The 13,722-nt window shown below is 35.7% G+C and overlaps 1 protein-coding gene across 1 annotated transcript in view; it reads right to left on the minus strand.

Annotated features, from left to right (window-relative positions):
* LOC136029285 (beta-1,3-glucosyltransferase-like) overlaps window positions 1-10,886 on the minus strand; it is a gene marked incomplete at its 5' end in the record, with an annotated part of 32,583 nt that extends 21,697 nt beyond the window's left edge. The window contains 4 exon segments of the mRNA XM_065707540.1: window positions 710-890; window positions 4,436-4,560; window positions 7,272-7,374; window positions 10,706-10,886. Of these exon segments, the coding sequence (XP_065563612.1) occupies window positions 710-890; window positions 4,436-4,560; window positions 7,272-7,374; window positions 10,706-10,886 (590 nt within the window).
* Between the last annotated feature and the right edge of the window lie 2,836 nt (window positions 10,887-13,722).

A 13,722-nucleotide genomic window follows, 5' to 3' on the forward strand; every position in this document is an offset into this window, starting at 1 on the left:
ATGAAAGATAGTAGATAAACAAAAGGAAAAAAAGAAAAACTCTGACAAAAAGAATTTTGATGATCAGAAATACTATCATGGGACAAACGAGTTTTCTTATTTGGGAGAATAAGGCATAGAATCTGGAAAAGCTAATTTAATTCACACCAATCTTACTATTTTAGAATTTTTTCGAAAGGGCCTTATTCCTGCAACTATCGCCATCTTTCCATCATAGGTGGTATTAGATACGCTTTCACATCCTATCATTATGTGGATCAAAGCCATTTTTCACGTTTGGCCTTTTGCCTTAAATTTAGAGAAAAAATGAAATATAAAGTGCGTCCAAGGATATATGCGACGTTGTGGTGATAAAAGATAGTAAATAAACCAAAAAAAAACACACACACAAAAAAAAACACAAAAAAGAACAAAAATGACAAAAAAGGGACTATAATTTTTTTATAAGCCTTTATATTAGGGGAGTTTTCTTGTTGGGGAGGATAAGGCTCAAAACCTTGAGAGCTTATTCAATTGACACCAATGTCAATATTTCTTAAGAGTCCTCTAGAACATCTTTATAAATGGAGATATTCCCCTGTTTCGTAGTTTTTTTTCCGGTAAGTAAAAACCGATTTTTTCCGTAATGTTTAGACAACGCAGAAAGTGTCCTACAATTATTTGGTGAAAGAAAAAAACGGCAACACTGTTAATAAAGCAAAAAACTTACTCGTTTGAATTTACTATGCGTTAGGACTGAAGTAAGGCATCCAGTGTCATCAGAAATGCAAAAACGTCTGTCACGTTTTAACTTGACACCTAGCTGCTTCTTTAAGTAAGCTGCAAACTCATAAACCACATCAATTGAAAAAGAGCTGCGAGGTATATCAGATGAAATAGCTGCAGCTAGCCTTGAAGAGACAGAGATAAACCAGTATTGATTATATCCAGATATCAGTATACGAGTACACTTTACTAGTATTGATTATATCCAGCCTACATATCAGCATTTAAGTACACTTTACCTGTCTTACTACTACTACTAACAACTCAATGTAGCACCAGGCTGCCTGAGACCAACACAGCTACGCATGCCCCTCCTCCATCCCAATTTATTTAAGCTTCTCCCTTTACAACATTTCAAGAAGCTCCAATTTCCCTTAAATCTTTTCTTTTGACATTCTCCCACCTTATTCGGGGACAAACTGCTAGTCATTTGGCCCTAGACGGTTAGCCGACAAGGGCAATCTCGTATCTTTCATCGACAGAACGTGTCCAAGCCATTTCAAATTTTTTCGCATTAAAGCCCTAGAAAGCGGAATTGAACTACGTTTTTCGTACAGCCAGGTGGACTGTCTTGCCCTCCAGCAAATAAAATAGGGGATAAATACAATTTCACCCTCCTCTTGCATTGGCCAATGTTTAACTTTAGCCACATTGTTTAGTTTGCTTTTAACTTTTTGGCGGAACGAAAACAGCATTGTACATAGTAATACTGCTCTTCTCACAAAAAAACGGCTTCTTTTTTGTATATTATCATTCTTTATATTACTAATTCTTCTTTAAAGTTTCGTAAGTCATTATTTAGAGCATGATTAGTCAAAATATCTGAAACTAAATATAGAAACCAATTTCAAAATGGATTCACAATAGGGAGAAATAATATATGTTCCAGAAGGCATACATCACTCTTCAGAGGACACTAGGGATTAAATTCGAATTAAAAATGGAAACCATACATAACATGTTATTCATTTATAACAAACAAAAATCAAACTAAAAAGCAAGTCAGATATTCCCTTTAACAATGTTGCAAAACTTCTGCAGATGAAGTGACGAGAGTTGGAAAAACGTCTTGTTCCAGCAAGCATTAAATCTTTTTCTAAATTTTGACCTTACTGCATACTTTTGGTCTATTAAGGGAGAAGGAAAGACCCCCTCCAGTGGGAACGCTGAGGTAAGTGCTATATCAAATGCTGGTTTTAGAAGTTTCAATGTGTTAAAAACTGTAATCATTTCTTTAAACTTGAAGTTAGGCCAAAAACATAAATAAAATATAAAATTTACAGTTTAAAAATAATTTTATATATATAATATTATGCACAAATTTAAAACTTTTTAATTTGAAAGTGTTTCATATGGCATCATAGGTGGTACTAGATATGTTTTCACAACCAAATTATGCTTTCACGTCAATCAAAGCCATTTTTAACTTGTAGCTTTTTCCCCATCAACTTTTTTAGAAGAAGCATATGTGCAACGTTGAAGTGGATGAAAGACAGTAAACAAACAAACAAAAGAGAATGGAGCTGAAAAAAAAGCCTTTAACGACATTTTTCAGCTATTATATCACAAGGCTTTTCTTATTGGGGAGAATAAGGCTCAAAATCTGGAAAAGCTAACTTAATTAACCCCAATTTAACAATTGTCCCGAGGGTTATCTATACCATATTTTGAGATGGAGAGATTTCCTTAATAAAAAGCTCACTTAATTAACCCCAATTTAACAATTGTTCCGAGGGTCATCTATACCATATTTAAAGACGGAGAGATTTTCAATCGTTTGTTGTTTTTCCTCTGGCAGGTAAAAACCGATTTTTTTTTTTTCGGTATAAATGTACAACATAGAGAGGGTTCTACGGTTACATTGCCAACAAAACCAGAAACTTACCTCGTTTGACGCTACCACGTGTTAAGTCAAGAAGAATCAAAATAGCATTTTATCCAAAAACTTTTTTTTTTCAGATTCCAAATATTTGATATTTTGTCTGGGGCATCATTTGCAATCTCCTCCAAAAGAGGGAGAGAGGGATACACCCAACAAGCAACCATGGTACTTTTTAGAAAATATTGTTTTTCCTTGCTCTAGTATGTGAGAATAAATCAATTAAGATTTACATTTATTAACACTAATTGACATTTATTGACATAACTAGCGCCATAACATTATTAGTAACTATTACCACTATGTTATCATTAACCCTACTTAACACTAAAAATCCAATCAATGCTAATTTTTAATCAACGCAGGAAAGAGGATTCCTTGAACAAAAAAGCTGTGTTTGACGTCCTAGTGAAGCATGATTTTGAATTACTCTTACGGGGGGGGGAGCCTTTAATAAGTACAAATAAATTCAACCACTCGACAATCTGGCAGAGATACGATCTTTTCATCTGTACCTAGAGACAAGAACAATAACCTGCCTTTGGTGATTGAAAGGGTTGATTCAAAATACTAATAGACATGCAAAAGGGGCGATTTTTCTCCAACTATGGTAAAATTGTTACTAAACAGACTTTGGCATCGAAGTAAAGCTGTGAACTTTTAATTGCCAAGTTGAAATATAATTAAAGATGTTAAGATTTAAGTTGCAATTAAACAAAAAGTGCTTTATGTTACTTCTGATAAAAGATTAAGACATACCTATACATAGAGGGAAGGGGGATAAAGGGAGGGTTCCCAGACACCTTCTGTCATTAAATCGGAAAATACTAGCACAAAATAATTTGTATCCTGTTTTTATCCCGTCTACTAAAGAAAACCTCTGTCCCCTCCGCTTAACAACCAAACTTTGGTGCATATGTGGGCTGAGATGTGGTCTTTCGATGATGTTACGGAAATGTGAAAGTTTACATTCAGATCTAGACATTCTTATAAGACATCATCTTAAATTGACTTGTGAAGGCCTTACCACAAATTTTGCTGACAAGGTTCAACAGGCATATAGGCTTAAATCAACGCGATGTTAAGCTTCGTACATAGCAAAGCCACCACCTATGATGCACCTATAGATGGCGATAGTCTCAGAAATAATACGCTTTCTATGTATGAAACATCTTTGTACTCTTTTTGTATTAGCAAATTCGTTAAAACAGTAAAAAAAAATTATATATACTAGAAATCACAGTTACAGGAAGGGGGAGACAACACGTCTTGAACATTGCCATTTTAAAACAGAAAACAAAATTCTTGCGTTCGAAAATATGTGCCTAAGGAGAATTTTAAATGTAGCCTGTAAACAGAGAGTTAGTAACTCTGAAATCGGCAGTAAAACGGGCCCGCCTCTCATTAGTGTGGTTTTAAAGAAGAATATTTGGACATATTTAGGTCATGTACCCCGCAATGAAGGCCTCCTTTTTCAAACAGCCTACGAAAACAGGGAAACAGGTGGCAAAAGAAGACGAGGTTGTTCAAACAACACCTTGAAGTGTTCTTTTGATCGCCACCTGAGGATGGCTGAGGCCTCATTAACATTTGAATGGGGAGACGCCACTGCTTCAAGGCGAGTGGGGAGACTGTCGGCCCCCTATGTGCCACCAATGGCTCCGGAGGAAATAAACTAAGGTACGGTTGTATTTAGACTTGGCAGCTGAAGCTTCAATTAGGTTTGATCCGAGCTGTCGATTCGAAGGTTGACTAAGGATAAATAAAGGTGGATAATTTGATAATACGTACCTTGATACAACCAACTTAGATAAAAGGAAGCCACTATTCTTAAGAGGATATGATAGTTGCGAGTCACTATAATGATGAATTATAGTCGGTTCCGAGTCTATTATAACGTGACCAATGAATTCGGGCTGTAAAGAGACCTCAATTTAAAAATTTAACCTGACAATACTACATAAAATACTTCAAAGGCTCTGATCACTTCCTCTATAGTTTTGCAACTATATTTGAACTTTGAATTTTTAATTCTTTATCTGACCGTACCTTGATGCTTATAGCGGTAAATAAAGAATTAAATAAGTTTATCTCGTGAACTGCATTGAAATATATTCGGTATCAACCGCTTTATGAACTCTTTTTTCCTTTTTTTATTGCAAGTGCATTTAATTTTTCGTAGTTTATTGACCTGTTGTTGCAAAAAATTGCACAATTTAGTTGCATCCTAGGCCAAAATCATACAAGCTGTTTTATTAAATGAATTTTGTAATGACAACTTAAAATTAATGAAAAACTGACAACATAAACAGGTGCTCAAAAGTCGGACCCTAAAATAAGAGATCAGACTTTTTTGACGAAGAAGATTAGGATTTTTTATAACAGGAGGGGGTTACTAGGTGAATTATAGTCAGTTCCAAGTCTTTTACAACAAGGCCAACGATCTCGGGCTGAAGAGAGATCTTGTTTGAATATCAAACTTGGCAATGGTGCACAGAGCATTTTAAACATTCTGTTCACTGGTCACTTCCTACTTAGTATGAATTGAACTACGAGTTTTAAATCAGTATCTGAAATTTGCTAGTAAAAGGAATAAAATAAAATTTCATAGTTTTACATCATGATTTTCACTGGAAATAGGCAATAAAAATAATTGAGATTTTGTTACTTGAAACAACTGCAATAATAAACACAGGTGCACAAAGTGCTTTTTCTATGGTGTCTTTTATCTTTTCCAAGATCTCTTTTCTAAGGGTTTTTACTAGACCGAAAAGGAGAAAAGCGTATATCTCACAAGGAGATATAGGTAACACTATAGCCATTAATATTGAGATTCAGGCACTGGCTAGCTCATTCTTTTCTTTCTTATTCTTATTTAGACGCTTTCGACGCTAGCTCGTTCTTTTCTTTCTTCTTCATCTTATTTAGACGCTTTTATATAATCTCATCACAAGAATCCAATTCCGAGCCCTGTATTGTATTGCTAGAGCTACTTTGATCCCCCGAACTACCAAGCTGAGATCCAACCTACTGCGCCACTAAATGACCTGACTAGTTCTAGCTAGCTGAGATGAAAAATTAAATTTTACTATATACTTTTTCCTATGCAGCTAAGGATTGATAACAAAGCTCTCTCATTGGCTGGCCATATTTGGATTCCAAAAAAGTTCAAATAAACTGACTTCAGTGCAGACTATGCCTAGCTCTAGAATTTAAGTAAATTTCATTATGAATGTCTCCAATGAATCCATAATCAGAATTTACTAATACCAAAAATTAGCTACCGCTAATTTGGGCCAATCCTATTTTCATTATATTTTCTGATTGGCTGAAAATTTATATGAAAGATTCTGACTGGCTTAAATTAGGACTAGCTAAATCTCTACTATTACTGCTACAAACACTTCACTACAGAATCCAGCCGGCTGACGCCAACACAGCTAGAATTAGAAAAGAAATTCAGATAAGAATCAATACTCAGCCATCGTTTAAAAACAATAAAATGATAATTGTCAAAAATTATGAAACAAAAAATGTAAGAATATTTAGCGTAAAGACAAAGAAAAGATAGTCATAAGCATGTGTTTTAGGGTACCACCATCTGGTTTATGATGAACCATTATGAATTTTATAGTGAATTTGTTCAAACTAGCTTAAGAAAAGCTATTTTTCGAAAAATGGCATGTTACATTAAAAACATAAAAGAATATAGCAATAATCGGATAAAAATTTACAATTTTAGGGCATTGTGCAGGCTAAACTCCTTGCCCATGCGGTTGATGTACCCCATTTTATGTTTGATATCCTAATTGAAAAATCAGAGAAATCAGAAAAAATCGTAAGACATCGACTTAGTATTGGACACTGAACCGAATGGCTAAGTATTTATTTTAATTCTACTAAATAAGATATAAGGAGCAAGATATCACTTTCAGGGTCCCTGGAAGGATCAAAAGTGCAGCTTACGAGGGCAGTAATTAGTATGTTCAGAAAGGACGTTAAAAAGCCAATCGAGTTGTATGCTCATCTTTTAGTTAATGAATTAATCAAGAAAAATACACAAAATTTGTATGCAACTGTAAGCTAAGTCCATAAAATATTGTGGGACCTTCAATGTGGATTGGGAACTGCAGATGAATATACACGACAAAATAAACATATACAACATATAAAATAGACAAATATACACACAAGAGGGATAGAGGGGACACTTCCCCTTAAGGCTAGTCAGAGAGACCTTTTCAAGAAAACCAAAAAAGTTCGGCGTTTTTATATAACTCCGTTTCTAAGTCCAGAAAGCATTGTGGATTGCTGCCCAACAAAAATAAACACGTACAAAGCTTGCAGTCGACCACACACAAAAGAAGGACTAGAATGAAAGACACAAAGAAAGAAAGAAAGAACACACAAAAGAAGGACTGTGGATACACACTAAGTCTGGTTGGAAGGACTCCCCCAAGAAAAAAGCTTAGACCTTTTCTGATGACTTTTTAACTAGCTCAAGGTTGCTACCTTTTACATGGATTAAGATCTGGCCAATGATATACTGCACATGGGCACTCTTAACCGACTTTCAGCAAAAGAGACACAATAAAGCTGAATAGCTAATACATACGTCATGACTCACCTCATTTTTGTTATACGAGCTGACAACGTCGAGTAATAGAGCAAGATTTAACTTTGTCTTCTCACTGACAATCAGAACCCAGTCAGCATTTAACAATGATAATCTATAAAACAGAAATATAACTTAAAATTAAAGTAAAGACAAACACCAAACCCATGGGGTAGGTTTGTAGAATTGGCCCCCTTCTGAAACCTTGAAAATTTTAAATTTATCAACAAAAATGATCGCACAATTTGTACGAATCGCTTGTAGAGATGCTTGCAGATGACGTGTAAATGCAGGTAGCTATTGAGCTACACATGTGGATATTTATAGATGCCACTCTTTGTGATAAAAATTGCAAAGCTAATCGAAAGAGATGCGTGCCATTCGCACTATAATAATGGCATATCTGAAATAAAAATGGGCTTGTTTTTCGAGGCATGTGTGTTTTCCCACTAAAGATGGAAGTCCTAATGCCTTTGCATGATTTATAGCAGTCCATTTCCCCTACATATATTTTTTTTGTTATCTAGAGCCAACCGAAAAGCAATTCATCCCCGAATTGAGTAGAAATACGTCGTAAGAAATGAATTAAAGGAAATTGGCACTTCTTGGGAGGGGAGCTTAGAAAAGATTGGGATGGAGGAAGCGGGCTTTCAGCTTTGTTGACTTCAGCGGCTCGGGGCTGCAGTGAGTTGTTAGTAGTAGTACTATTAATTATCTTCATAAGATAAACTGTTTACATGGATGCAAGGGTGTCTTCTCTCAACCGAAAATAGCCCATACTATACCAATCTTTGAAAAAGGGGACACACCTAAAGCAGAAGATTACAGATCATGATTACATTACAGATTCATATATGCTGTCATGAAAGTCCTTGGGAGGATAGTTAACGAGCTGCTTCTTCAACACCCTACACACAAGGATAAATTCTCTGACAAGCAACAGACACTTAGATACCTGAGGTCATCAGCCATTTAACCATCTACGCTGATCATTGAAAACTACTTGGTGTCTCCAACAAATTATCTATGTAATCTGATGTTGTACCGCATCCTAGCATAGGCAGATCCGAGGCTTCTCTCTTTAATATTTTAAAATGTCTTACCATACAATGTTGCCCGTAATAATCCGCTTCACCAATATAGCATGAAGGATAACCAGACTTCGTCTATCATACCACTTGCAACTTCCACCTGCGGTAAAGACCTGGGAGTCATGTGGATTACCTCCTAAAGTTCCATGAACATTCGTTACTCGCGGTCTCCAAATCAAACTCAAGGATTAGACTTTTCAGAAGAACAGTCACTAGTGGGCTATGTGGAATCCTCTTAGAATAATCGAGCTCAATTACCAGCTCTGGAATTCGGAACGTACTTTGCTGAGTCCTTTTACAAAGTTAATTTCGGCCGATTGAATAAGTATGGAGGAGGGCCGCAAAATGTCAATCTGTCCTTGGTAAGAAACCATACAGAGAATGATTACATGCCCTAAAGTTACCAGCTCTGACTTAATGCAGGTGCAGTGAGATGCTTCTAAAATAAAATGTATTTGCCAAAGCAAGAATTGTATTTCACAGAGCTTACCAATCGAACATGACGTCACTCAGAGAAGCTTCAGAAAGGTTTAATTGAAAGCAGAATCAGGCAGGAATTTTTTGTACAATTGTTGGTTATGATTAGAACAGTTGGGGTGAGAAAAAAATGTCCTCACCTCCAGCTGAAGCTTCAAAATAAAGAATCAGCAAAGAATGGGCAGTCATGCTCTAACGGTACAAATAGGACGGCCCATCACTCACTTCAATAAATTGTAACCGAATAATGAGTTTGGCTAGAAGGCTGTTGCTGCTTGTGACATGCAGCCATCCCACACACTCCACCTAAAACTGATGCTGTGTGGCAGTGTCAATTCTAAACTAGAAAAGAATAGGTCCTGGATAATACCAAAATGTAATCCCTGTTATCGCTCCGGCTACCTTCTAGCGTAGTTGCGTATAGCTGGGCTCTAAATAGAGCGATAAATAATATAAATTTTTTTTTTATTTATTTAGAATATGAAATTGATTACTAGTATCCACAACTGAGCTGAACATATCCACTTGACCCTAATTTCTTTATGAAGTGTGAATTAAAGTAACTAAGGTAAAAAGAAAAAAAAACTGAAAAGGTCAACTATAATCCATTTACATAAAACGAAAAATAAATAAAAGGGTGGTATTTCTAGGATAAGCACCAGTTTAACAGGAAGGAATATAGGCTTTCCAATGTGTCTAAACGCACAATAGAGTTCGACCCAAGTAGCACTTTTCAAGCTAAAAGTGGGCGTATTTTACCATAGGTGGGCCTGCTTTACCGTAGGTGGCCGCAACATAATTTACACTGCTTTTGACGAAGAAATTTTCCAGGGCAGGAATCCTTTTAGTGTTCCACACGCTCACTGTTTGAGAGTTTGTCTTATTTTGTTTTACATGTAAAAAATTTATATTTTCAGACCCTTGAAAACCCAATTCATAGTTCAATCATGGTCAATCCATTAGACATTGGGAATAACTATTGACTTTTGTGTATGCTGACCAATGGTCTAAATAGCACTTTTGCCGATCTCCTAATTTTATGCCTTCGCCCGGAGCGCAATGCGTGGTTGGGGGCAAATCATCCGACGGTTCCCGTGTTTTCCCCCAGATTTCTCCAGGTACCCATTTAGAGCTGGGTCGAGCTTACGCAGTCAACCATTGACCCCAGTTTCAAACCAAATAACCAGCGAAACCAGGACTTGAACCCTGTTCTAAGGATTTTAAGTCTATCGTGCTAACCACTCGGTTAGGACGGTTCGGCGCAAATTTATTTTGATGAAAAACGTCGACTATCCGTCGAGAAAGAAAAAATTAAGGTTCTATGCTACAAATCTGTTAAACAATACGGAACTCATCGAATCTACCCCCTCTCCACCCACTACACCCCTTCCAAAATACTTGACCTACCACTGTACAAGACACATCATCAGCTGATGTCATTTTTTTAATATTCCACTGAGATGGATCACTGAGGGAAATCGCTTGTAGTCTTTAGCATTGATAACAATAGTCAGATCAGTAGCAAATCTCAATTTATAACGAGGCGGCATCAAGTTTAAGTTCAAGATGCTAATTTTTTGCTGATTTATTATAACTACTTTATAATAGAATGTAGTTAACTTGCTGCTATAGAATAAACTATAAATATTCTTGCCTGACATACCTTGATTTTATCGTAATACTAGCTGTTGGGGTGGCGCTTCGCGCCACCCCAAATTTTAACTTAGTCATTACTTTATAAAATTGGGCATTTCTTCCAAATTCTTCACATGGGGATACAATACTGTTTTGATAGGCCCGGTCCCAGTGCCCCCTGGTAAGTTATGAGCGCCTGATGATTATCATTAATTCTTTGTATGGCAAAAAAATAAGTATTACCTTTCAATAAGAGGAAAAATTGTCCAGCCACCAGGTACATCCCAGTCTCCAGGCACTTTAATAAAAGATGCGTTAATGGAATCCTTTCTGATATGTTTCAACTCGTCATTGCTGTTGTGGGGGTTGTCCAAAAGTCTGATGATTGTAACATTATGGGATGTGCAAAATCCTAATGACAATCCTATGGGAAAAGAGTTTATTACTTGAAACAGAACACAGAAGCACCCTATATATGCAATATACATATTAATTATCATCATAAGGGGTAGAGAGATTCTCTATCTCCCAGAAGATCGTTATAGAAGGCCTCCCTACGAAAATAAACAAATGGTGGCTTTAAACACACCCTTCGAATTATCTTACCCTCCTCCCCCACCCGTAAGAAAAATCTTCTGATCTCCATACCCCCTAAAGCTCAGACTTGTGTGCCCCTGTAATTACAACCATGCCTGTACACAGTTGGGAAGCGGGAGTACCCTTCCAAGATTGGTCCAACGGGCCCCCACAAGGAGATCTCGTCTAGCACCTTTCAAAGAGTCTCAGAATCTAAAACTTTGCCATTTCCAATGCCTAAGAAAAAAGCACATCCATAAAGTGGACCAAAACTAACACTAATTTTAAGAACAAAATAATTTTATTCAATTAGAAGTAAAAAGCTAAAAGCAAATAAAAAGGTTTAGAAAAATTCATGCACTAAAATAGAACTAACAAAAATAGGAAAGGGTAGAGTAGCAGGTCAGACGTTTTTTCCCAGGGCAGGTCATTATAACTAAAAATACTTAACATTTACTTAAGGAAAATTAGGAGCAAAAGATTCCACCTGCTATAAGACTGGTAAAAATTACTCATTGCTAAATAGAGTCAAAACCATTTATTCTTAGTTATTCTTTTTTCGATTATTTGGGAGAAAAATACAGACACAAAAAAATATTCAGTAAAAATTGATTTGAGTCTGTCAGAAACAAGAGGTGTCAAACTGAATATCTGTAAGAGCATAATTTCATAAGAGCAGCAGTGGCAGATCCGAGATTTTCTGGAATGAGGCAGCTACCTAAAATTTGGAAGATTTCTTTAATCTGACAAGTGAAACAGAATTTGATAACATTTTTTTTGTTTAAGTGATTTGTGGGCTGGAAATTCTACGGTCTTTTTTTTTTTTTTGCTCAGGATATTAACAATAAATTTTAATGATGTATTTTTGCACAATAGTTAAACTAAAGTCAATGATAGCTGCACCTCAGCCAACAATAGGGGGGGATAGACCCCTGAAGACAGATCTAGGATATGCAAAACACAAAATTTACTCAGGAAACGTTTTCGTTAAGATTTAAAAGTTACACTTAACTTAAATGACATTAAAGTGTGATTTTGGATAACTGAAACCTTTGAATATGCACTTTGTGCATATTCTAAAAACTCTACTAAAAGAAATCTGAATTGTGCTTTACTTATAACTAAACAGATCACTTCAAATACTACCAACTGATATTTTTGATAGTTTTATGTGATTGATTGGTTACACATTTAATTTGAACGGAATTTTAAGTAAATAATTTCTTAGACGACGCTGCTTTTCTGTTTACAGAATTTAGGAGAGAAAAATGGGTATAAATTAAATAAAACAGTGGATCAATTGTACCGTTTATAACCGTTTTCTCTCTTTTAAAATTCTATAAATTCAAAGAAAGAAAACACTGATGAAAATAAATATTAAAAAAAAACTCTTCAAAATATATTTAGGTATTTAATTACAGACAGTTCTTATTTTCAGGGAACAGCCATAGTATTTATTTGTGATAATTTATGTTCAGTTTGAATTCACTACTCAATAGAATACCGAAAATCGTAATTTTTGACATACATCTGAGGCCAAACGAAAAGCAGGTCGTCCCAGAATGAAGTGAGAAGAGGTAATAAGGAGGGATTTTAGGGAAATTATAACTTAAAGGGGGAGAGGGTTAAAGAGTAATTTTTGGATAGATAGGGTGGATGAGGAGCGTAAGCAAATACACTGGCCTCAAGCAGCTTGGCGCTGCAGGGAGTTGTTAGTAGTAATAGTATAATTATTACTTTCTATCTATTGTAGGTTCAGTTTTTAATGTTTGCTGTGAGCTCAACATCATTGCTTTATCCTCAATCATTTTGGGTTTGATTCTTCACTGGCAGTAATTCTGTTCTGTTACTATAAGATTCATAGTGTTATCAGTTTTAGGCTTTATTTATTTGTTGACAATAATTTTTTCGTTTAAAGTTACACTTCTGATACAGGTTAAGTGTTTTTTTTTTTTTTTTTTTTTTTTAATTACTATTTCAAGATCAATACCTGAACTTCGAGAAAATGCATAATCTAAAGTGATTTATTTATAAATGATCTGTGACTTTTTTATGTTAACAGCGCGTTTTAAAGAAAAATTCAATAACTGAGTTTCAACACACATATGTCGTCAAAACTGAGCTAAAATTTGCACATAAGCTGACAAGCAATGACCATATCACAGAGAAACCATTTTTGAAACAAATATTCTGACTCAAAAATTTTTTTCCTCTTTGATTGGTTTAGAATTTCCCATAGAAGAGCAAAGTAGGTAGAATTTAGCTTTTCCTTTTTTTTTCACTGGCTTAAAATTTACTGGTTCACCCAGGGAAATCAGTCCAATTTGGTTGTTTTCTTGATTCGTCTGGAAAAGTTTCTCTTATCTTGGCTCGCTAATAAACTGTCGTGGAGGCTGTGACCTTGATGTAGAGAAAAGAATCAGCAAAACCCAAGCCACATTCTCTCAACTTCGCCACCGTTTATGGAAACAATGGGAGATAAGTTTGAAGACAAAATGTGTGTCCATAAAACAGCAGTTAGGTCTGTTCTATTCTATGCAGTTAAGACCTGGCCACTGAAGGCGCTTCATCTCCATCATTTGGGAGTCTTTGACCACTGCTGTTTACAAAAAATCCTGAGGATTCAATGCTCCAACAGAATCTCAAATTCTGATGTGCAGCACTGCTGCTGTGACATCCAGCCC

This window comes from Artemia franciscana, chromosome 7, assembly GCF_032884065.1.
Source record: "Artemia franciscana chromosome 7, ASM3288406v1, whole genome shotgun sequence".
Classification (NCBI taxonomy): Eukaryota; Metazoa; Arthropoda; class Branchiopoda; order Anostraca; family Artemiidae; genus Artemia; species Artemia franciscana.